Source organism: Schistocerca nitens, chromosome 1 (assembly GCF_023898315.1).
Source record: "Schistocerca nitens isolate TAMUIC-IGC-003100 chromosome 1, iqSchNite1.1, whole genome shotgun sequence".
NCBI lineage: Eukaryota > Metazoa > Arthropoda > Insecta > Orthoptera > Acrididae > Schistocerca > Schistocerca nitens.
The window spans coordinates 1058383076-1058408774 of NC_064614.1; the positions used below are offsets into that span (position 1 = coordinate 1058383076).

The 25699-nt window shown below is 38.2% G+C and overlaps 1 protein-coding gene across 5 annotated transcripts in view; it reads right to left on the bottom strand.

Annotated features, from left to right (window-relative positions):
* Positions 1 to 4658: 4658 nt before the first annotated feature.
* Positions 4659 to 25699, bottom strand: part of LOC126197430 (probable ATP-dependent RNA helicase DHX34) — a 191449-nt gene continuing 170408 nt past the window's right edge. For 3 of the 5 annotated variants that reach the window (XM_049934636.1, XM_049934637.1, XM_049934635.1), the window contains one exon: positions 4661 to 4954. In XM_049934636.1, the coding sequence (XP_049790593.1) occupies positions 4827 to 4954 (128 nt within the window). In that variant the 3' untranslated portion in view covers positions 4661 to 4826. Of the gene's footprint in view, positions 4955 to 25699 lie in introns of all 5 variants that reach the window. The other 2 variants (XM_049934634.1, XM_049934633.1) reach the window with 2 other exon arrangements.

Consider the following 25699-nt stretch of genomic DNA (forward strand, 5'->3'; position numbering starts at 1 on the left):
TAATACAAGTTGACATAATGCCACTATGAATTTTATTTAACCTGAGCTCTGTATCTGTGTGTGCTCCGTATCTGTTTTCTGTAGTGTTTTAATGATTCTAAGAAAATATGTATTTTCTTTTTCTGTATTGCTGCCCAAAGAATTTACTGTATAAATTTTTATATAATTATGTACTCAAATTTCTGTATATGCTATAAGATTATCAGATTGTATTTGTAAAAAACTGACTCGTTCCACGTCCTTGTGTATCCAACACAGTTGGACCTATGGAACACGAAATAAATCAAATCAAATCAAATCAATACCTCCTATGGGGCACAGCACCGAGATGATCTAGTGCACAAGTGCCATTTTGCTTGATTTTGTTTTTCAGCTCGCTCACTGAGGTTAGGAAGTAATTATTTACTTCTTCTGGGACCAGCATTGCATCTTGTGTATGGGTTTGTGAATTATATTGGTTGATGATATCCCACGCTGCTTTACATTTGTTGGGAGAACTTTCAATGTAATGTTCACATGGCTGTTTTTTGGCCAAGGTCAGTTTGTCTTTGTAGATTCTTTTATATTTTAGATAAGCTCTATAAGAAGTATTATCTAGCTCAGGTCCTTGTTTACAAGAATTTTTATATATTCTGTACAGTCTGAACATCTCCTCCCTAATGAGAGCTAGCTCATCTGTATACCATTTTAGCCGTTTCTTTTTCTGTTTATGCTTAGGGCTACCTTTGATTAATGGTGAGTAGGAGTACCATAACTCTGTGAGCATTTCCAGGAAGTTGTTAAACACCATTTCACCAGCACCCTTCTCAGGTTGTGTGTTGTATACAAAGTCCCAGTTAATATCAGATATTCTGTCAATAAATAAATTAATATATTCATCTTTCTGCCCTCTTACCCGTGTGGCATTAGACTTGATTCTGACTGATTTGTCTGATTTAGGCAACTGATCACAGCAGAATGTTAAAATCAATGGTTCATGATCAGCTAGGGCTCCACTGGCAAGTCTGACGTCATACATATCTCTAGAAAAATTTACTGTAATATTATCTAAGCACGCATTATCCCGTGTTGGTGTGTAATTTGTACATTGTAAATTTAATGATTTTAAGATATTAAAAAATGTTCAAGTAACATGTTCATCAATGTCGGCCATTTCAATGTTGAAATCGTCACAGATAATTAGTTTTATGTTAGATTTTAGTATTTTCCTCATAATCAGCTCTAATCTTTCGAAAAATGTATTTATATCTCCTCCTGGTGATCTATATAAGCTAACAATTATAGTATTCTCTGCGTTCAGTCTTATACAGCTAAATTCTCCATCTAGTTCTGCACAGTAAGAGCTAACATCTATTTTGGTAAACATTACATTATCTTTAACAAATATTAGGACACCTCTATTCTTTCTTTCACTTCTACACATAATGTCTCCAACAGCATACCCTTGAGGAACAAAATATTGTACTTGATCTTCTGTCAGCCAATGTTCTGAGATACAAACAACATCAACGTTTTCAATAGTCCAAAAATGTTCTAATTGTAATACTTTGTTCCTAATGCAGCAAATGTTCATTTGCATCACAGTAACAGATTTATGTTTATTGTTTATTGTCTGTGAACACTCTCTCATTCGAATGTCGCTTTTAGCACCTAGTTCAAGTACAGAAGGTTTATTACCCGCCGATTCACAGACTTTTATACTAAAAAATGATGTACATTCCAGGTATTACTCAAACCACTACTTTCATAGATTGTTTTATTCCGTGTGAGTCTTTCTTTAATTATTTAGTTGACACGTTCGCACACAAACTTTTTCCCTTCATAGTTTAGGTGGTGCCCATGTCTGGTGTGAAGGTTACGCTGCAGTTTTCTTATATCGACCACAGCAGTATTCAGAGCACAGTTTCTTTATTTTAATATTTGTTCATCGAATTTCTTTATTAACGCACGAACTACAGATTAGATCGTGCCTATGAGGCACTGTAGCAACAACTGTATTCCTTGATTGATTTATTTTTTCTAGAAAGTTCTAGTTGACTAAAATTGCCCCAGGAACATTCTTGTGTAGTTAATTAGTTAGGCGGTAGGGTAGGAACCACTATGCCACCTCTCTCAATGCTCTTACATTCCATAATCCAATATGGGTTGCCATTTTCAGGCCAAACATCATATCCTTAGGATTCATCCATCTATTTCTCCTTTTAGTTTCCATGAGCTGAATTTTTTTGGTGATGTGGGTTATTAGTGCACAGCCCCCAAGTGTCCAGGTGGCACTGTCCCCTCATGTTCTGGATATTATTATTTCAGGGCCTTCGCCCTTAAACAGCTTGTATTCATCTTGAATACTGAACACTATCCTTTCCTCCACAGTAAATCCTATGTGCATCATCATTGTCATGCTAACCAAGGATCTTGTGCTCCCACATCAGGGGACCATAACTGTTCTCTAGCCACACATTCACAGAGGGGAAAAGGATAAAAAGACAGGACATTGTGGGACACACTTTATCTGGATCCTCTGTGGAGCCCTGCATGACTTGCAAGACCCTGCCAGGAGTTACTTTTCAGAAAAAATCAGTGTAGCATTTGTTACAACTATTTTCTGGATTCTCACCACTTTAAGATATTGCTTCTAGATAAATATTTGTTTAGTTTAACAGTCACTACAAATCCCAGGTTGTGGGTTATTTGCCACTGACTGATGGTTTTATTGAGCCCCTACCCAAACTGAAGAGTTCCTATCCATTATGATGGTAACTGGCTGGGGAGTTATGTGTATTTGTTCTTGTTGAACACCCAATGCTTTCATTTTTGCTACAAAGTTTATGTAACAGTCCTGGACTGTAATTTCTTCAAATCCTTGCTTTTTGAATTAGAGATCCGTAGATGTCTGAGAAATCAATTCACTGTTGGAGATAATTCCAAGCTGACATTTTTAATTTTTGTCTTTAAAAGCTCTTACATGTCTTGACAAGATTCAATTTTTGGCGGTGAAGCTGTTATCGCCGGCCGCGGTGGTCTAGCGGTTCTGGTGCTGCAGCCCGGAACTGCGGGACTGCTACGGTCGCAGGTTCAATTCCTGCCTCGGGCATGGGTGTGTGTGATGTCCTTAGGTTAGTTAGGTTTAAGTAGTTCTAAGTTCTAGGGGACTTATGACCTAAGATGTTGAGTCCCATAGTGCTCAGAGCCATTTTTGAAGCTGTTATCTCTGGGGCACCTGTTTAGTTAACTCCTTCAAAAATTTCAAAATAGGTATCACCTATTGCATTAGTTCCCAGTCTGCATCTTTTTAGTTCAAAGTGATTGACTTTCTCTGTGAAATAGCAAGGAAAGAAATTAGGGAATTATTTTTAAAAATAAATTCGTGCAACATGTCACAACTATGTTCAGTCTGTTAGGACACCCCATTTGAGTTCATTTTTTTTTATTAAATTACCTTGCATTTAAGAAAGTTTGCTTAAGCCTCTTGCGAGTCAGCTCCTTGCAGCTCGCACTCTTCCAAGTGAGATGCTGGGTGTTCCCTGCTCCATCACTCACAGTGAACTGTCTAGCGAGTTGGCATGGCAGCCTCTGAAGATCGCAACTTGTTTGTCTCACATGATTGCTGATAACATATTCTGTGTGCAGTACTTCATGAAAGGAGAAAAAGTAAAAGAAATACTGCACTCAACAATTTGGTCAAAACTGTGTAACTGTTCACTGGGCTTTTGCAATATGATATCTTCTTTTCAAATTAAGAGTGGAAATATATTGTGCAAATATGTTTTCTATGTTATGGAGTATTTTGAAATAATGATCTTTTTTCACTTTGTAATCTTTTCATAGCTGAAAATAAATGCACTTAGTAATAGCAGATTATTGTGCAGTTTGGAAACCATTTCTTACCGTTATGTTCTATACCTTAGCAAGTAATTAAACATGCTTCATGGGACACTGTTGCAGCAGATTGCCTAAAATCTTCATTCTGTTCACAGATGCACTAATCAGATATTTCGAAATGGACATGTCACCACTCAGTCTTTTTTTTAAACAAAAGTTACTTATAAGACATAGAAGAAACAACTAGGAAGTTATTGTACATGCAGATTTCATTAGTGATTCCATCTCTGATAATCCTGATTGGGAGAATTTAAACTTACTGATATCCAGTTTTGGTTTGTTCCATGCAGTAACATTTCCAGTCTTGAAATTAAACATATGAAGCACTTGCTGACACAGTTACATATGTTTTGCCTTATATTACTTCATTAGACACTGTTGTATTTGTAACTCGAAAATAATACTGAGAGGAAGATGTTCCTGTGAAGTTCTACAGACTGTTACTGATCTGGTACCTACAGTGCTGTCACTGTGGTGGTAAGTACAGCCATCAGATAGTACTTTTAGCTTAAAAACATTTCCTCTAGGCTACAGTATTTCCCCACGGAAGATAATAAGAATGGCTAATTGTTCTAATGTAGATTACATGAAATAAGAGTTGTTAAAAACTGCAGGAAAAGAGGGAACAGGAAGATTATTTGTCATTCTGTGCAATTAGAATCACAAAAATTGTTCTAGAAAAAAGTGACCACTTTATCCACCACTGGTAATGGTTTTATTTCCAAATGAAATAAACCCTCTTCATAAATGTTAGTATAATGAAACACGGTACTGCTCTGTACACTTTATTTCTAACAGTATCAGTTTCACACGTTAATTGCAAAAATTGTACATGAATACAGTGACTGAAAAAACATTCAATCTGTCATTTATGACATTATTTGCAGTGGGATTATTGTTACCTTTATTAGAATATTTCAAGATTACTGCTTATGACATATAAACTATCAGTCTTTCTTCTGGTGATGCTTTTTGTGTCGCAGAATTTCAGTTGGTGTCAAATTTAAAGTTTTTTGACATATATTACAGTAATACCCTTCAGATCCACTTGGCTGATTAGTATCTTCACTAGTTTCTGCAAAATAGAATTGTATATGTCAATACAAATGCAATTTATGATGTGCTAGTATGTGAATATATCTAAGTTACATGGTTACTGTTGTAAAATAATCAAGTACACAATAAACTCAATGTTTGCATAGCATAGAGGTTTAGTTTGCTGGCTGACTAAGTTGAAAGGAATCAGCACCTGATGGTGTACCAAAAAGCCGGAAAGATGTGTAGATTTGAAACTAATGGGAGCTGACTACTGACGGCAAAAATTTTGTAGCTTCGCAAAGCATGATATTGTGTTTCAATGGAGAAGTCTACTATGATTTGATTGTCTTTCAGAAATATTTATTCAACTGACAAAGTCAGTTATTGCAGTTTATTACAGGTTTCTGGTGTCTCAGCAACTGCCTTTGGATCATAATAATAAAAATGCCATGGTGGTATATTACGAATTTATTGCATGTTCAGATAAATGTAGTGTTCAGTTTTGTAATCACATGTATTTAAACACATAATAATTTGTTAATATACAGCCATGGCAGTAATAATATCCCAAGACGTTTGCCGTGAAAACCATAATCAGTAACACGAGTGTGATAACTAATTTTGTCGGCTGAATAAACCTTTTTAGTATGATCTTACAGCTATTTATTCATTCACTGTGTATATGCCATTCATATATTATATCTTTTTCTCTTCATGGTAACAGTATTACATAAATCTATCATCTCTAAATTCAAAGAGTAGGTTCACTCTATAATCAACTGTCCCTCTATAACATTGTTTTGCAGCTTCATAGTACAAAATTTATACTTTATATTCAGTTCTAACAAATAAACTGCAGGATTTGAATATTCAACTGATATATGATTTCCTTCTTAATGTCTTAAACCTATCTAATGACCAATGGAAATGTTGTCACAACATTACAAAAGAAAAAGTATATCATTCACAAACAGTACCAATCCCAGAATATAATTAATTGAGAACTGAAAATCACTTGGATATCCCTGTTGTTTATCCTGTCTCTGGTGCCCTACAACTGCTGTATTGGTATAAAGGAATGAATCTGCACATGTTGTTTCTATATATAGATGATGTGCAAGAAAATCTTTTGAATATATTACCTTAACAAATACGAAGAAAAGATCTTAATTGTTTTAAACAGAATAGCTTTCATGAGTACTACTCTGATGGTGAAAACTCCCAGCAGTAATATATTTGGATAACTGACCATGTCATGGAAAATTACAAGGATACAGAATGGCTGGCCAGTGTTTACCCTCAGGTAGTGAAATTACAATTCTGCCACAGGCAAATTTAAGAACAGAGGAAACTGTTTCTGGCTTTTGGCACTATTAGTTCCTTTCTCAATGTTGGATGGGAAGAGCCAAATGGTCCATGCAGTGTAGCAGGTACTCAGGTCCTTGTGTCACACTGTAGATCATGCTCACCAGCTGAGCAGCAGGCGCCCCCAAGACAGCTTTGTCCTTCAGTCATTTCTGGACTGATGTTGGTGCAGTGCTTACCAAAGTAGCATCTTTGACCTCCTACTGCTTCTGATACCTCCCCCTTACTCTTCGTCTCCACTTGTCCTCATGACAGGTGGATCGCTCTCAATGGAGGGGGTGGGGGGGGGGGTCTCAATGAGATGCCCCTCCTTCCTAAAATACCCCTCCTTCATAACTGAGAAAGGGACCAACAATTCCAAAACCTAATTTTAAAACTGTCTATTGACAGCACTGGAATTTCAGCATCTGAAGCGAGCCACTGTAATTTAACAGCTGTCTCAAGTAAGTTCTCCTTTTTATACAGTTTTTGTGGAAGACATAGATTCGGTCTTTGAATGTTTTGCTAGAAAAAGTTCTTAAGTTATCAGTAACTTCTGACGTTGCCAGCAAATTTTTCATTTATCTTTTTATATGAAATAATTTCTTCTTCAAAAGTGTAAGCACAACAAAATACAAGCAATGGATGATTACTGATGGATACTACTTCTTGCAGAATTATTAGTTTATCATGAATATAAAAGGTTATGGCAAACAAATAGAAACTGAATTGTCAAACTTAATTCATAGAAATGCATTTTCAGAGCGAAGGAATTAAATGATAATAAGTCGCATCAAAAATATATATATAAATTAAATGATAATGTGATTACAAAACTGGTAGTATTAAAGTTCATTATTTTAATATCAGTTAAAAAAATAAACATATTTAATAACAAATGTTAAAAGAAGATATTTAAACCTAAAACAAGACAAGTTTTTTCCCTTTTGATAACCCTTAAAAATCCTCTTTTTTTTATTAGTCAGCAAATGTTGACAGTTGTAAACTGCTGGTCCACTTTGTTGGAATGTGTAACTTATTGTAATATTCTTGGCCACTATTATTATACTTAAAATCTGAATCACTACACATCGTGAGTGCATGCCACAAATGTTTCACAATTTGATTTCACAGATAACAAGAGACCCCTATAGCAAGACTCTTTGTCCTGAGCACCAGTCCATGTTTTCATTCCATGAGAACTGCGTCCAACATTCCAAAGAAGTGTGGCCACTTAGCATTTCACAGCTGTAACATATACGCGCGATAACCTACGTGCCACAGAGGTAAGACAGATAATGAACCCTACTGTGATCACATGGATATGGTTATAATGAAATTTTAAATAGCTACAGCGTTTTATACTTTCGAGATTCACATCAATTTAGTAATTATATAAAGATTTCATATTACATACACACATGATTTGATATACACATATGCAGTATGTAATTATCCATATATTTCTATTGTAAATAAAATAGAAAGAAACATTCCACACGGGAAAAATATATTAAAAACAAAGATTCCATGACTTACCAAACGGGAAAGCGCTGGTAGATAGACACAATAAAAAACACATAAACACACACACAAAATTTCAAGCTTTTGCAACCAATGGTTGCTTCGTCAGGAAAGAGCGAAGGAGGGGGAAAGACTAAAGGCTGTGGGTTTTAACGGAGAGGGTAAGGAGTCATTCCAATCCAGGGAGCGGAAAGACTTACCTTAGGGGGAAAAAGCACAGGTATACACACGTGCGAACGCACACACATATCCATCCACACATATACAGACACAAGCAGACATATTTAAAGGCAAAGAGTTTGGGCAGAGATGTCAGTCGAGGCGGAAGTGCAGAGGCAAAGATGTTGTTGAATGACAGGTGAGGTATGAGTGGTGGCAACTTGAAATTAGCGGAGATTGAGGCCTGGTGGATAACGGGAAGAGAGGATATATTGAAGGGCAAGTTCCCATCTCCGGAGTTCGGATAGGTTGGTGTTAGTGGAAAGTATCCACATAACCCGGACGGTGTAACACTGTGCCAAGATGTGCTGGCCGTGTACCAAGGCATGTTTAGCCACAGGGTGATCCTCATTACCAACAAACACTGTCTGCCTGTGTCCATTCATGCGAATGGACAGTTTGTTGTAGGCAGGATAAAATGTATGGTAGATTACGGAAAAAAGGGAAGATGAATACAAAGTGAAACTACTTGTACAAACAAAAAGCGAAAGTAAAATGACAGAAAAGATTTCGAAATGCAACAGTGACAATAACAAACGTAATTGTTGGGTTCAAATTAATTATACAAATAAAATAGAAAGAAACATTCCATATGAGAAAAATATATTAAAAACAAAGATTCCATGACTTAAGTCCCTCAAGGCCTCAATCTCTGCTAATTTCAAGCTGCCGCCACTCATACCTCACCTGTCATTCAACAACATCTTTGTTCTGCACTTCCGCCTCGACTGACATCTCTGCCCAAACTCTTTGCCTTTAAATATGTCTGCTTGTGTCTGTATATGTGTGGATGGATATGAGTGTGTGCGCGCGAGTGTATACCTGTCCTTTTTTCCCCCTAAGGTAAGTCTTTCCGCTCCCGGGATTGGAATGACTCCTTACCCTCTCCCTTAAAACCCACATCCTTTAGTCTTTCCCTCTCCTTCGCTCTTTCCTGACGAAGCAACCGTTGGTTGCGAAAGCTTGAAATTTTGTGTGTGTGTTTGTGTGTTTTTTTATTGTGTCTATCTACCAGCGCTGTCCCATTTGGTAAGTCATGGAATCTTTGTTTTTAATATATTTCTATTGTAATATATACAAAAACTGTTATGTTACATACATCAATATGTATACACTTATTTCTTTGTCCTCTGTATCAGATGCCACTGATGATGGGCTACATGCCTGAATACTGATCTGGCAATTAAATACTTATAAAAGTGTGGCTCTTGGTATACAGCACAATGACTTTTATCAAATATAAACAATCTGTAGGGCACCTCACATACAAGATTTTATGTGACACTGTTTCTCGTGTTCCCTATGAGTATATTTTGCCTAGAAATTAAATATTACAACTGATTTCAGACAAAGCATTTTATAGTTCAGATCATAACACTACTGTGAAAAGGCTATAATAAAAGAAAATGAAATGTAATTTACTTTTATTCTCTCAAGCAAGAGAGCAGAATGAAATGAAAGAAAAGAGGGAAGTAACATCTCTGGAAAGTATCCCAGCCAAATTCTACCATCTATTCTCTGCCTTACATTAGCAGCCAGTTAGCTTTGGACTCAAGTCACTATAATTTACTAACCAGGTCCTTTCATGTGGTAAATATGTGACAGTTGTCAAATAGTTGCTGACGATGAGAGATTTACTAAGTACTGAGGGGATCAAATGGGGATACTGTCAATGATAGTGAAAGTGTTGTATTAAAGGGAGGCACGCCAAACAGGTGTCATATTAAACAATGGCACATCAAAATAAGTTGGATTGCTAGCAATAGTTAGGATACAGCATATTAAATTAATTAAACAACAATCTCTCACAACTTCAGGCATCCATCCTCTGCTAGATCCCATTCAATGCCGAATTTACATTGGTGGCAGCGTGCTGTGTATGAGGGTGGTTTGATAATGGAACATCTCTGGTGTGCCTTCATGTTTCGTAAGCTTGACCATTCCAAGGATCGCTTAAAGAATTTCAACAATGTATATCATACAGTTTATTGTTGACAGCCACCTGAATATGTCAATGTGTCGACTGTACTTGAAAGTAGAGAAAAACAAATGTCATGTTCTTACTAAACATTTTTATTTGATGGGTTAGATTGCTGCACAAATTAAAACAGAATTGGATGAAGTTCATCAAGACTCTGCACCATCACTGAAGACCATTTACTTTTGGATTAACAAATTTAAATGTGGTTGGAGAAGCGCTGTAGATGAAGCACTCACACTGGCCATCCAATTAAGATCACCATAAAGGAAGCCATTGATAAAATCCATGACGCGGTAATGCAAGACTGCCAAAGACTTGATGAGGTTGCTGAGACTGTAGGTATCTGAACTGTACAGAGAATTGTCTATGAAGGACCTCTGTGCGAGGTGGGTGATGCAATTGTCCACAGCTGACCAAAAGTGCATCTAGCACAACATTTCAGCACAATGTCTGGCAATGTTTAGTTGCAATCTGCTATGCTTTTGTCCCAATTTGTGACTGTTGTGAAACTCGGATACATCGTTATACACCAGAGTCAAAATGGCACTTGAAACAACGGACAAAGCCTGGTGAAAGTGTGCCAAAGAATGCAAAGACCATTTTGTTTGCTGATAAGGTGATGACAACTGTTTTTTTGGATTCCCAAGGAATAATCCATAAAGATTACTTAGAAAAAGTCGGAAGCATAACTGGAACCTATTCTACTTCATTGTTGGAGCGTTGGAAACTTGCGGTGGCAGAAAAATGGCCAAGGCTGGCGTCAAAAAGTGCTCTTTCACTAGCATAATGCACAACCTTATACATCAGCAATAACAGTGGCAAAAATGCATGCATGGGGCTTTGAACTGTTTCTCATCTATTCTACTCATGAGACTTAACCTTAAGTGACTTACTTGTGTTCCCTAACTTGAAACTTTGCCTTGCTGGGAGGAAATTTTCATCGAATGAGTATTTTCCCCAATGGAATGGAAAAGGTGGAGGATTGCTGGACCAAGTGTTTATCCATCAAAGAAGGCTATGTTGAGAAGTAAAGTGAGTTGTTTATGCAACAAACATTTTTTCTTGCTATTTACCAGACTTATCAAACCACCCTGTTAACTTGAATGAAATGTGATGAATATGATGCGCAGTGCTCCACAGGTCGCTAGGTTCATAATTAACTTTTTTGTTATACTATCTGTCAAAGTTTTTACTTATTTCTAACATAGCAACAAAAATGTGTGCATTTTAATCAGGGTCAGGAAACTTACAGGTTTGACAGCAAGAAGACTACTGATACAAAATACATTACCTCAGTATTGCAGCAATAATGATGTAAATGGTGAGAGAAGTTTCTTTTGTGTGGTAATGACTGAGCTTCTCAGGTGAACTTATTTGGACTCAATTGTTGTAACAGCCTTCTTAGTAACAGTGAAAAATTACGAAAATGTAATTTTGCTATGCAAGTACTTAAACTGTGCAATCCAAACACTCAGCTGAATTGGTATGTACATCTTTCTTGTGGCGGTGAAAGAAAAATTTCCTCTGAAAATTTCCTAAAATAGCATCATACAATTGATTTTTTTTTTCCAAAATGTATTGTATACAATTGAGAGCTATTTTCCAATCTTCAGAGGTGACTTTCCGAACACCTTTGTTGGATAGTGCTTTGACTGCAGACAGAATAATTTTTTGATATTATTTCTAGGAATGTGAACTTAAATTGGGCCCAGATCAATTCTAATGGCTTGCAACAGCAGTGAAAAGGTGGCAGCCTAATAGCAGTATGCTCATTTGTTTTGCCAGTTCATCAGTTTCATATCTTGAGAACAACGGTTTATGGAGAGACATTAGTCCCATAAGCTCCACTTTTTTAAGATTCTCATTTATTTCAATGCTGTGATAGTGCAGTCAATCAATTATTTCATCCTTTTGCTTTGTCATGGTAGGCATCTTGTCAACTAAAGCAGAATCACTATGGGAATTATCAAGAGCAAAACTAATGGTGTTTACATATTTGGTATTGCCAAGATTAAGAACCACTTAATACATCTATCATGATCCATGTCTTCGTGATAATCTTTTGTCTTTATTCAATTAAAAAGCTGAAGACAGTTCAGAAGTAAACCTTGTGAGGTACCTGCATCCAAGAGGATACATCAGCCATCCTTATTGGGAGGCACTGCCATAATTTCTTTAACTGTGTCATCTGTTCAGGCCTGCTTGAAAAAACAGCCACAATTTATCCACATTTCTTCAAGCCAAGCATCTTAACTAATGTCATGCTATGAATTTGTCTTAAAAATTAGCATGTCACCCAGCTATATCTTTTCTGTTCATCCACAGATTAAGGTCACACAAATTTCCATAATAAAGTCTTGGTTGAGCATATTTGTAAACAGCAATGTGGTAATGCCTTAACAAAACCTCCTTTCTTAATGATGGCCTGTAATTTGATGATTTTCTGTGTGCCAGATGTTCCTTTCTGCAATTATAATCATAAACATACAAATGTATCACATGCTTGAGAAATCTATCTTGGTAATCTGCTCACCCATACAATGTTTTCCCCTGATTTTCCATCTTCCTGTCTTTTTTTCCCCCTACACATTTTGTTGATGGTTTTCACAACATTGCTTTTGTTTGCATTCAATGCTGTAGCAGTTATTTTGATCAACTTGGTAATGGAGAGAAGTCGGTCACCGTTAAATTTTCTTTATTGAAGTAGGCATATTGCCACTCGACAGCCTTGTACAGCAATCTTTCACCCAATAGAGTGACATTCAAATTTTGCACTAACAAGCATTTCATGAACTTGCTTCTGACACTGTCTAATATTACACAACAAACAACAGAAGTAAAAGAATTTAAACATCACAACTGTAAGACCTAAAAACAAACAAAATCTGAGAGCACAATGAATGATCACAAAGGCTAGCAAGCTGTCTGAAACTGAAGCATAATGTAAGCGGCAAGGGTTGTAGTGGTGTGGATGAAGGTTTGACAACCATAAGCCGTTGCTGCAGATTCAGGCCTCCTGAGATTGTACAAATGTGTGCAGTACCTCCCACGCGAGTCTTATCCCCACCACTTCCTTTGGAGTTGTCAATCCAAAAATAATTTTGAACAGGGTGCAATAACAGATATTGTCTATCATAGCCAGCAAAGATTGATGTTTCCCTGGACATGAGCTTGAATAGTATATGTAAGAGGAGTCAGGGGAAAGATGGAGTGTACCTTGATTAAAAAAATTATTTTTATAAATATATAAAGCAAGATAAGTGGTTATTTACTTTACAGGATATTCTTGCTGCTGAATATATACTTCTCTCACTAAAAGGTGTACTGCTACCCAAGACAATTCATTAAGAAAACAATATTGTATTGTATTCTCTTGTATGTTAACCGCGGGCCTAGAAACGAGAAACGACGGAGAGGCTCTGTCGCCGCCGCAGTGGTCCACAATCCCACGATGACTACTGCAGTTCACTTCACCCTCTGCTGCCCCACACTGAATCACATCACTCTTTCAGGGTTATTGTGTGGTTCGGCCCCCGGTGGACCCCCCCCCCCCCCCCTCCTCCTCCAGGGAACATTTCACACCAGACAAGTGTAACCCCTACGTCTGCGTTGTAGAATAATGGTGGTGTACGTGTACATGATGGAGAACTTGTTTGTGCAGCAATCGCCGACATAGTGTAGCTGAGGTGGAATAAAGGGAACCAGCCCGCACTAGCCGAGGCAGATGGAAAACCGCCTAAAAACCATCCACAGACTGGCCGGCACACTGGTCCTCAACACAAGTCTGCTGGGTGGATATGTGCTGGGGACCAGGCGCTCCTTCCCAATTCCAGAAAGCCATGCGTTAGACCACACGGCTAACCGGGTGGGCAAGACAACAGTAAGTGAAATATGCAAAATAAACCAACAACCTAGTTTTAGGTCAACACAATGATAAACACTTTAAAAAGCAAAACCTGTTGAACTGAGCTTATTGATTATGAGAGCTAACATCCCAAAGATGTTCAGGCTCAAACTCGTTTAGGGGTTGAACTGCAAGTGTTGCATTACACACCCTAAATTAGACAGTTTTGACCTTTTGGTTAAATTGTCTGGCTGACGGCAAGTTTGCAAAGTTGTATAAACATACGTAGTTAATGTAACATATAACAACAGTAATAAGAATATCGGGAGCTATATTAACGACTTATAAATGACGTAGGCCACACACTTGTGATTTGGTTAGAATAATGTTTATTCAGAAAGCAAACTAATAGCAGAAGTGCTCTTATTTAGAATTACTATTACACTCGAGCTCATATCCATTTGACACAGTTCAATCACCCACACGAATTACAAGTCCAATACTCCACCTCGTTAACTACGCGAAAAGTTAGGGTTCACACCAGGCGTGCGCCTGCTCACTGCTCAGAGAGTAAGTCCCGCGATACCACACAACTTGAAATTTTCGAAGTCATTTCACTTCCTAGCTACCTAAACACTGACTGTCCACTTTCGCGGCTCCACCAGCACTGTCCCTCTGCCCGTCTCCGGCCGCATTTTCCCATGCACCGAACCTCCTCACTCAACTGATTAAGGCAGTTCCTTTTCCTGAAGCCATCCACCTGATTGGCTACAGCTTATTCTACATTATTTTACATTTTAACATATTGACCACTTTCACATTCTAAATAAAGTAACAATAATATCCATTACATAATACATGTTAAACTCTTTTACATAAAAACTAATACAATTTCCTTCTTAACTTTGAATGTCACGGCCAGTAGCCTTGCACCAATGTGCTTTCTGATAAATAAACAAAGAACAAAAGGAACTATTATGCACTAAACTTCACAACAAACATTCTATTACCTAATGATTCAATAAGGTGTCATGCTGTCATTGTTCAATGTGTTTCGTGTGGAGGAAATGATGATCTGATGCTTAACTGAAAATACTGATCATTTAAATTTACTATATCTTTTAAACAAATAAAGTTTCAGAGTTGGTATTTACAACATTTGTCATTTTAATGATGCGCTTCTATATGAAATTTCGATTGTTAAGATCGACCAAAGCATTCAGGTTTTTGTTACAAAAACTTGTTAATTTCACTTTAACAGTAAATCCTAAACTATTACAAATATGATCAATATTCAAGTTTTATTGGGATCACCACGAAAATTTATGAAGAATGGTAAATTAAAATTACTGTGGCTTCATTCCCTGAATCACTACACAGTTAAATAGTTTTCATAAATGTTTCCCTTTATGGCCGATCTTGGGTCCACCATATTTAACACTGCTACTTCTCTCTGGCCACAAACGGCTTCTATGGGGTTTCCCTACGATGTAGGTTCTAGTCCTTCTCACTCTGACACTACAGCACAATAGACGCCTCAGAATTTCCCCATCTCAGGGCGAATCTGCGCTCTTTGTGGCACACGGTCCTGGACGACAGGCTTCATTTCACAATTCCTGAAGGCTGACTCTTTCGGCCAAATACTTAAATGACGTGATGTTTAAAGCTTTCCCGGCGTACTGATTGTTCCATAAAAACACGGGAGAACTGCCGGATATCGGTAACGTTCTGCCACGATATTTCGGCGCAGAGAGGAAGAGGCCTTCAGGTCGACTGTTTATCTACCATTTATTGGGAATATTTCTTCACAGATAGGCAGAATATTGAGAAAGTATGAAGTGAGAGTCATCTTTCGCCCTCCTTCCAAAATTTCATCACTGGTGGGATCCGTTAAAGACGACCTTGGCCTGCGTAAACCAGGTGTTTACAAAATTCTGTGTGAATGCGGCAAATCATATATAGGGCAAACAACACAAACTGTGCAGGAACGCACTGTGGAACACCAACGGCATACTCACCTTCTCCAACCCACCAAGTCCGCAATCGCCGAACATTGTATTTCCACAGACCATTCCATGGATTACAACGACACAAAAATTTTGGCCCATACATCAAACTTTTGGAGCTTGATTATCAATGAATCTGTGGAAATAAGATTGTCTGACAATGAGACTCTCATCAATCGAGATAACGGTTATCAGCTAAACTCTGCTTGGAATCCTGTTATAGAGAAACTTCGTAGTCGACGTAGTTATCTGCATAAAGATGGAAATCGACCTGATACTGATACGCCAGGCTTCCACAGTGGAGGGCGCGAGGTGCAGCGCACGGAGCCATTATGAACACGCATGCTGAGCAGCGCATGTGCAATGTCACCTCAATACGGCTTTAAATAGCGGAGCTCAGCGCGTACTCGCCAGTACTACTACAGTGGCACTCACCTGAAGATGGCCAGAAGACTCTGCGCCAAAATATCGTGGCAGGACGTTACTGATATCCGGCAGTTCTCCCGTGTTTTTACTTAAATGATGCTCACTCACAATTAGTTTAGCTATGTATTAACTCCATTTTAACTTGTTTTCTGTTAGACCACAATTCCTTAACTATGGACACTATAATAATAAGTGTGTGTAAGAGAAACATCCACATTTCGCTACACCTACACGGTGATTAGGATTTGCATTACACAAGGTGTAAGCCTGCAGGCTCTCGTGGCTGCTGTAATTGATTATGAAAGCATCTGTGTTGTTAGCCCATCTCACGTCCTTCCTCAGTCTACTTCACTGCTTGGTGATTCAATTCCTCCACTGGGATCTTGTTCAGCATTCAACAGTGTTTCTGGATATCTGAACACTGTCAAGAGACAGTTTCATGTTCAGTAGAAAAAAATGCAGAATTTGTTGTAGGACCTCCGGTCATTGTGGCCGAGCGGTTCTAGGTGCTTCAGTCTGGAACCGCGCGACCGCTACGGTCGCAGGTTCAAATCCTGCCTTGGGCATGGATGTGTGTGATATTCCTTAGGTTAGTTAGGTTTAAGGAGTTCTGAGTTCTAGGGGACTGATGACCTCAGATGTTAAGGACATCATGGCATATTTCTGCTTCAGCCTCTCTAGTTTCATGAAGCTCCAACAGTTGTCGGTGCTATATATGGCCATCAAAATGGCATCTGTAACAGAGCTGTATTCATAGATGCTTACAGAATATCTACATAGACCTAGCAGTGGACAAAAGCAGGGTGAGTTGTTGGGCAATGCATATGTCATTATCACAACAACATCACACATACCTGTTCGATATCCTGCATGCCAGCAAGCCACCCACAACTGTGTCCTGCAATGCTGAAATGTGTAGACACTCTCATTTGAGATAATTGATGAGTCACAGTCAAACGTCTTGATGCTTAAATGTACATCTCTGTTGGTAGTGCTGACACATTCATCCCCCAGTCATATACTCAAAGGTGTGTGCCTGCTGGTTTCCTCATTGCCTCACGGAAGTCCATAAAGAGCAATGAACCATCTGTGCAGAATTGCTTGAATATTATGAGGCTGATTGTGACACTTTTTTGTCAAACATCATCACAGGCAATGAAACATGAGTTCATCACTTTGAACCAGAAACAAAATGTCAATCCATGCAGTAGCGTCACACCACCTCTCCTCCGAAGAAATATTTAAAAAAAATGGTTCAAATGGCTCTGAGCACTATGGGACTTAACTTCTGAGTTCATCAGTCCCCTAGAACTTAGAACTACTTAAACCTAATTAACCTAAGGACATCACACACATCTATGCCCGAGGCAGGATTTGAACCTGCGACCGTAGCGGTCACGCGGTTCCAGACTGTAACGCTTAGAACAGCTTGGCCACCCCGGCCGGCGAAGAAATATTTCAAAGCTGCATCTTCAGTTGGTAAAGTCATAGTGATACTCTTCTTGGACTCTTAAAAGTGTTATTATGTTTGATGTCCTCCCTCATGATGCAACAATCACCTCTGAAGTGTATTGTGCTATGCTCACGAAACTGAAGAAACGTCTGCAGCGTGTTCGTTGCCACAAAAATGCAAATGAAATATCCTTCTCCATGACAGTGCAAGGATTCACACAAGTGAACGACACAAGAGGAACTCATGAAACTTCTTTGGAATTATGTTCCTGATGCACTCTACAGCCCGATCTTGTACCTTCCAACTTCTATCTGCTTGGCCCAATGAAGGATGAACTCTATGGGAGTAGCACATGGATGATAGGGAGGTTATTGATGCAGCACAACATTGGTGCTAATGTCGTCCAGTAAAGTGGTATCATGCTTAGGCATACAGGCCCTCCCAGTAAGGTGGCAATGAACTAAGATTACATTGAAAACTTGAGTTTTGTGGCTAAAGTAGTGGGGAATAATACGATGTATTGAAATGTCTAAATAAAACCAATCTGCATTCAGAAAAAGTGTTCATTACTTATTGAACATCCCTTGTATAAATGGCTGTTTTTGAGCACTCTTTTGGAGAGTGGAGTTACTGGGTAAAAATTGTTCAGTTGCTATTGAGTAAATGCTGGAGCCAGATACTGACATAGGGAGGAATTCAGAATATTATCATTGTTGTTGTTGTTATACCACCTTGGTTGTTTCCTGATAAGGTTCCTTGTTTGCCATGACCGGGTATTTGATTCTGTGATAACAGGTAGGTAAGAAGACAGAAGCCTGTAGTTTTCATCTCCATTGAAATTATACACGATTCGACATTTCAACTGCTTTACAGACTTTCCTTTTATAAATATTACTTTCTCTGAGAAGCATGTGTATATTCTTAAAATCCATAATCTGGTCACATTCTGCTTGGTGCTATTCTATCACTGATTTTACCTTTTGTCTTAATGCTCTTTAACCCTTTCTTTTGGCCAATATGTACGAGGGCTATCCACAAAGTACATTATGTTTTGGAATTAAAAATAAATAAAGTATTGGAAATTTTTTTTATTATATACAGATGAAAGCCACACTTAAATACTACTTTTCTACATAGTTGCCATTTAAATTAAGGCACTTATCGTAGCGATGGACAAGCTTGGAAATTCCTTCGTCGTAAAATTCGGCCGCCTGCGCCTTCAACCGCGTAATGACTGTCTTTTGGGACAGAAAAGGTGTGATTTTTGTGGATTTGCTGGAAAGAGGCACTACAATAAACTCTCTAAGGTATTGCCAAACTCTGCACAAGCTCAGAAGAGCAATACAAAACAAGCGCAGGGGAAAGTTGGGCTCAAAGATCTTGCTGATTCACGACAACGCCCGAGCCCACACGGCAAATGCCACTCGTGAAGTTCTTGAATCTTTTAAGTGAGAGTTGTTTCCTCATCCGCCGTACAGTCCCGACCTGGCACCGAGTGACTTCCACTTATTCCCAGCAATGAAGAAGTGGTTGGCTATGCAGCGTTTTGATGACGACGCACAGCTTCAAGAAGAGGTAACCAAGTGGTTGAAGGCGCAGGTGGCTGAATTTTACGACGAAGGAATTTCCAAGCTCGTCCATCGCTACAATAAGTGCCTTAATTTAAATGGCAACTATGTAGAAAAGTAGCATTTAAGTGTGGCTTTCATCTGTATATAATAAAAAAATTCCAATACTTTATTTATTTTTAATTCCAAAACGTAATGTACTTTGTGGATAGCCCTCATACTTTGGCACAACAACATGTCACCTCATATACTCCCGCAGTTTGGTTGTGGTAAGATACATCAATTGTAGTATAATCATTTTGTGGTCAAAACTCTTTCCTTGTCTACATTGCTTCATAACATGTAATAAGGAAATGTGGTTCTGTCTTCAGCAAATACAGTTTTTGTTGTTTTACTACTGATACATGTTTCAGAGAAGTTTCTCCAGCTGCAAAACAACATGCTAAGCACAAACCAGAAGTAAGTTGGCTGAAACAGGAAATTAAATAAATGGACTCCAGGAAGTACATGCTCACCCTTGAACTACATACCATCATAATGCGATGAAAGGAAAAATTCAGTAGTATCATATTAGGCCTAAGACTTGAGAAATTATAGGAAAACACTGATATATGCTTTTCAACTGCAGAGGACATACTGGAAGGCAAAATTATACCTGTGCTGCAAATACCAATCAGACTTGTGAACACCAAAATGTAATAATAAGGTATATACTTATTCTTCATGCTGATATTTCTAGCTATACTTATGGTAATGTAAACAATATAATCTCAAAAATTGGTAAATATCATAATGCATAAATTCTTTGTAGATTGTTCAACAGATAATAAATAAAATCCACTGAACATGAAGAAACTTCTCTGAAACATGTATGTGTACTAAAACAAGAAAAAATATGTTTGCTCAAGGCAAAACCAAATTTTCTTATTATGTGTTGTGTTGATTGAAAAATTTTTTCCTTAAGTCATTCTTCTGAAGGACTCTGTCTCTGTGTTCGATTGCTGTAGACACAAACAGTAACCTTGCAGAATGTGCAGGAGGTTCCTCATTCTTCTTGTTTACATTACTACTACTACTACTACTATTATTATTATTATTATTATTATTACCACCACTTCAATGCATTTCCCTCTTTATGGAGAGGTCATCATAGCCATCAGTTGTCAATGTTTCCCTAAGGAAATCTAGCTCTGATCACAAACTCTTACAGTCACTGGTCAGGAATGCACACGAAGATGGTGTGTTCAGAGCAGCTAGCTTCTGGGTTGGGTAGTGGCGTGAAGCAATGTCTAGATACTAGTCTGTGTTCGTAGATTTCCTATAGAAACTGTGCCTTAGAGTATTATTATGTCTTCTGTAGATTAACATATCTAAAAAAGGAGACCTATCTCATTCTCTGTCTGCACAGTGAAGCTGATTTTCAGATTAGCATTGTTCAAGAAATTGTAGAATTTATGTAGCTCTTCTTTGTTTGGTGGCTATATGAGAAACGTGACACCCACATATTGGAGCCAACAAGATGGTTTCAGTTCTGCATTATGTAATGCTTTTCATTTGAAATTCATACTATTATAAAAGTATACGATAGGGAGTCGAAAAGTTTCTAGCCTAACAAATAAAGAATGGCAGATATTTCATAATAACAATTTATTGTTCAATATAATAACCGTGTACACTAATACACTTGCATGCATGCTCAGATAACTTCTGCAAACCATTCAAATAAAAGGTCTTTGATTTCAAGTCCAACTAACCATTCACAGCATCAATCATTGCATCATCATTGTCAAATCGTCATCATTTGACATCTTTTTTTAAGCTCGGAACAAGAAAGAAGCCTGATGGAGCCAAATCTGGAGAATATGGTGGATGACGTAACAATCTGAAACCGCAGTCATGCATGGTTTCCAGTGTTACAAGGGCTTTGTGTGCTGGTGCGTTGTCCTGATGCAAAAGAACTCTGTGCGCCAATTCCACGCCTTTTTTTCTTTATCTCTTCTCTCAAACGGCGCAGGAAGATGCAATAGTATAATGCATTGATAGTTACACCCTTTTGCAAGTAATCCACCATAATTACCCCTTATGCATCCCAGAAGACTGATGCCATCACCTTACCGTTGATTTTTACACCCGGAATTTTTTTGGGGTAGGGGATGAAGGATGTTTCCATTGTTGTGACTGTTGTTTTGTCTCAGGATCCAGTGGTGAACCCACATTTCATGCATGGTCATGTACCTTGCAAGAACACCACCTTCAGCCACTTCAAATTGGCAGACGATTTCTTCACAACACTGCGCATGGTCCCGTCTCTGATCTGCATTCAAATCTTTTGGGAGCCACCGAGATGAAACTTTCCATATGCCCAAAATATTCACAACAATATCATGAGCATGCCCATGGGAAATTCCAAATGTGGTTTCAATTTGCTGCAATGTTTTTTGATGATACTGCAAAATCATACCGTGAATTGGAGTCACTGTTTCATCAGTGGCAACAGTGACAGACCTTCTGCTCCTTGGCACACTTTCCACACTCACTCTTCTGCGTTAGAAGTTGGACACCCAGTTTTTCACTGTTAGATAAGGTGGAGCACTGTCCTTAAGTGTATTTCGCATGTTCTCCACAATTTCCTTGGGCGTCATTCCCTTCAAATGAAGATATTCAATCACATCACTGTTCTTGATTCTCTCGTTATTCGTCATTTTCCTTACACTATGGTATATGATGCATCCTAGCAGCAAAATCAACAAAGCTGGAGCCGCAAAATTTGACTTGCATACCCACAAAGGGTCACTATAAAAGTAGGTGATGTTGTTTGTGCGAGATATTATGGTAACTATCTCAGACTAGAAGCTTAGAAACTTTTAGACTGCCTCTCATATGCCATCTCCTCCTAAACCACTGGATCAATTTCAACCAAACTTGGTACATACATACATACATACTGTTTGGAAAGAATCACTGTAGGTGTAAGAACCATCTACCTCTCAGAGGGGTGGGGTGAAAAAGTAGTGTAGCTCACAGTGCACAAATACGTGGGCTATATTCATCCAGTATTTGAGAGTGAGAGCACTTAGTGACTGGCAACCAACTTTACACATAATTTCAAATCTTTATGAGATTTTTCCTTGCTGACACCTGCCTCAAAACGATGATGAAATTAAAAGAGTTTATCACTTACAATACTTTCACTGTCATGCAGTAAAACTGCCACATCAGGCTAGACCTTTTAATTTATTCCTTCTTTATTTCTAACTCTATTTGCACACATTTCACAGACAGTAGCCACATATACCACTGAATGTACTCACAAAATTATATCATTGTACAACACATAATTCAGAAGATATGATGTCATTAACACTGAGCCGCATGAAGACAAAACAGCAGTGCAAATTTCGGTAAAGATACAATTGAAATACGTGTACAAATATGTGTGAAATATGATAAAACATATGTGACATGTGCATATACAGGCATAACTGCAACCGAAAAGCTTCTCTTAAACTCCTGGATTAATTTAAAACTAAATTGGTACACATATTACTTACCATTTGGAAAGAAATACTGTGTGATAAGAATCAGCAACCTACTGAGACACACACACACACACACACACACACACACACACACACACACACACACAGAGAGAGAGAGAGAGAGAGAGAGAGAGAGAGAGAGAGAGAGAGAGGGGGGGGGGGGAGGGGATGGGCAATGGACAGAGAGAGGGGGGAGGAAGCAGTAGACATAAAGACAGGGGGAAAGAGCAGATGGACAGAGAAAGGAAAAAGGAGGAGATGGACAGGCAAAGGAGGACAGGGGAGTGGGAGAGCTAGTGCTTCATAACAAATTCAGCTGCTACAGGTGAGAAAAGTGAGCTCATTGTAACCCATCACACTGTTAATAAAATTGACCCTTATATTTAAAATAACTCAATCCCAAGCATAATTTGACCATGTTACATGTATTCCAACCTATGATGCATGTGTCTGACTGTCTCCAAACTGTGGGAGTGTATGAAGTGACATGTGGTTGTGGCAAACTATATATTGGCAAAACTAGAAGAAAAGTAAAATGGTGCATTGGGAACTTAAGCACCACACACATTTAGGACAAAAATTAATCAGCAGTAATGGAGCACTAAAAACATGACCAGGTTTTTGATTTTTTGAAATAACTCAATGCCATCCAGAGAAAGTTATACTTATAGAAAGAAATCCTGTGAAACAGCTGAAATATCAAAGAATGCGTGCAATTTCAGTAGAGATGGCAGCTACAGGTTACTTGTTGTCATGGAAAGAAACATCCACACACAGAGTCTGAAGCCAGGTTGTCTACCAAAGTTTCATAAAGAATGATGTTTACTGAGACCTATACTGAATGGGATTAATTCTTCAACTTATTTTTTTTTAGGTTTTTTTTAGAAAATAAAACATGTTCATGAAAAAATGAACTCCTTTCTGAAGGATTCAAAACCTTTTTGGAAATTTACTTAGAGTATAAGTACCCACAACTGGCATAATGGTGAGCTCCAAGGTCAAATCTCTATTTACTAACACCCTAGTAACAGGTACCACGGACATCATTGGGGATAAATCTGCTCCAGAAATTTTTTACCTGATTGAGTTATGCTTGCAGTTGAGTTATTTTAAATATAAGGGGGAGTTTTAGCTATGGGCTCAGCTCTGTCGGCTGTAAAGCTGACTTTTTTTTGGAGGATTTTGAAGAAATGTGGAACTAAAACCATCTTGCCCGGTCTGCTATGTGGATGACATGTTTCTTGTATAGCCATGTGGCAGAAAAGAGCTAGAAAAATGCTACAATTTTTTGAACAACAATCATCCAACTATCAGATTCACGATGGAGATGAAGAGCGAGATAGCCCCCTGTTTTGAGATGTGGTGGCCAACAGAAGGCCTGACAATACTCTAGCCCACAGATTTTATAGAAAACTTACCAACGCAAACAAATATCTAGATGCTGTATCACACCACTACCCAGCCCAGACGCAAGCTGCTCTGAACACTGATATTCCAGGAATTCTGAACCAGTGACAGAGCTTGCGATCAAAGCTAGATATCCTTAGGGAAAGAGTGATGGCCAGTGGCCATGATAACCTCTCCATAAATAGGGCCTTCAATGAAGTGGTAATGATAATAATAATAATAATAATAATAATAATAATAATAATGCAAATAAGAAGAACAAGTAACCTCCTGCACATTCTGTAAAATTACTGTTTTTGTCTAGAGTAACTGAATTCATATACAGATCCTCCAGAAGAATGGTTTAATGACTTCATTTTTTAGTCAACACAAGATAAAAGACTTCTTCTGACCCACAACAGATGTGCCTCACCACTACCACAATGCGGGAATATTTGAAGATATATGTGGTTATGGCACAGTACATTTTGATGGAACTGGAAGGACAGTAAAAGAAAGTGTTAAAGAGCAAGAACACTATATGTTTAGGACAGAAGTTAAGATCAGCAATGACAGAGCAGTAAGAACAATCCAATCAGGTTATGGATTTTAAGAATATACGCATGCTAGACAGGTAAAGCACAAGAAAAGTCCTTGAAACAGTCGAAATACCAAAGAATGAGGGAGGGAAGAAGGGGGGAGTGATGAATTTAGTACAGTTTGGACTGTATTATATGTAAGATAATAATACACAATCAGTTTCTTCTGAAGTAACATCTCAAAATCGTATAAATATCACTCATAAGAAGTTTCAATCTGCTAAGCTTATTAGAACAAAAATTCTCAGACCACAGAGTTCTTATATATCAGGTATGCAAAAAAGTTTTGACAAACAGCAGCACATGATGTCTATTCAAAAAATTACAGTATATCTGTAATTTCGCCCCAATGGTATGTTGGAGTGGAATGTGGTTGGCATCCCTGCACACACCTATGTTAATGTATAACTTGCGGAAGTTTCATTGTCGTATGTCTGTTAGTTATTGTTCAGTGCTGTAGTGAGTAGAATGTTGTGTCGCACAGTTTGCAAATTTTGAGATGGCAGAGTTAGGGAAGTGACATGTCTGCATCAAATTTTGCATGAACCTCATGGAAACCTTTACAGCCGCACACCAAATGATGCAGAAAGCCTATGGTGATGAGTGCTTAGACCGTGCCAGGTGTTACGAATGGTTCACATGGTTTTAAAATGGCCGGATGGAAGTTAAAGATGACCCTTGTTCAGGAAATTGAAGACAGACTGTCCAAGAGATAGCAGAAGAATGTAACATTTCAGTTGAATCATGTCATGAAATCCTGACACAGCATCTTGGAATCCATCATGTTGCCACAAAGTTTGTCTCATGGCTCATGCTTCAAGGCCAGAAAGACATTCACTTCACAATCTGTGAAGGGTTTTTGGATCTTGCAAATTAGAATGAATGTTCCTTAA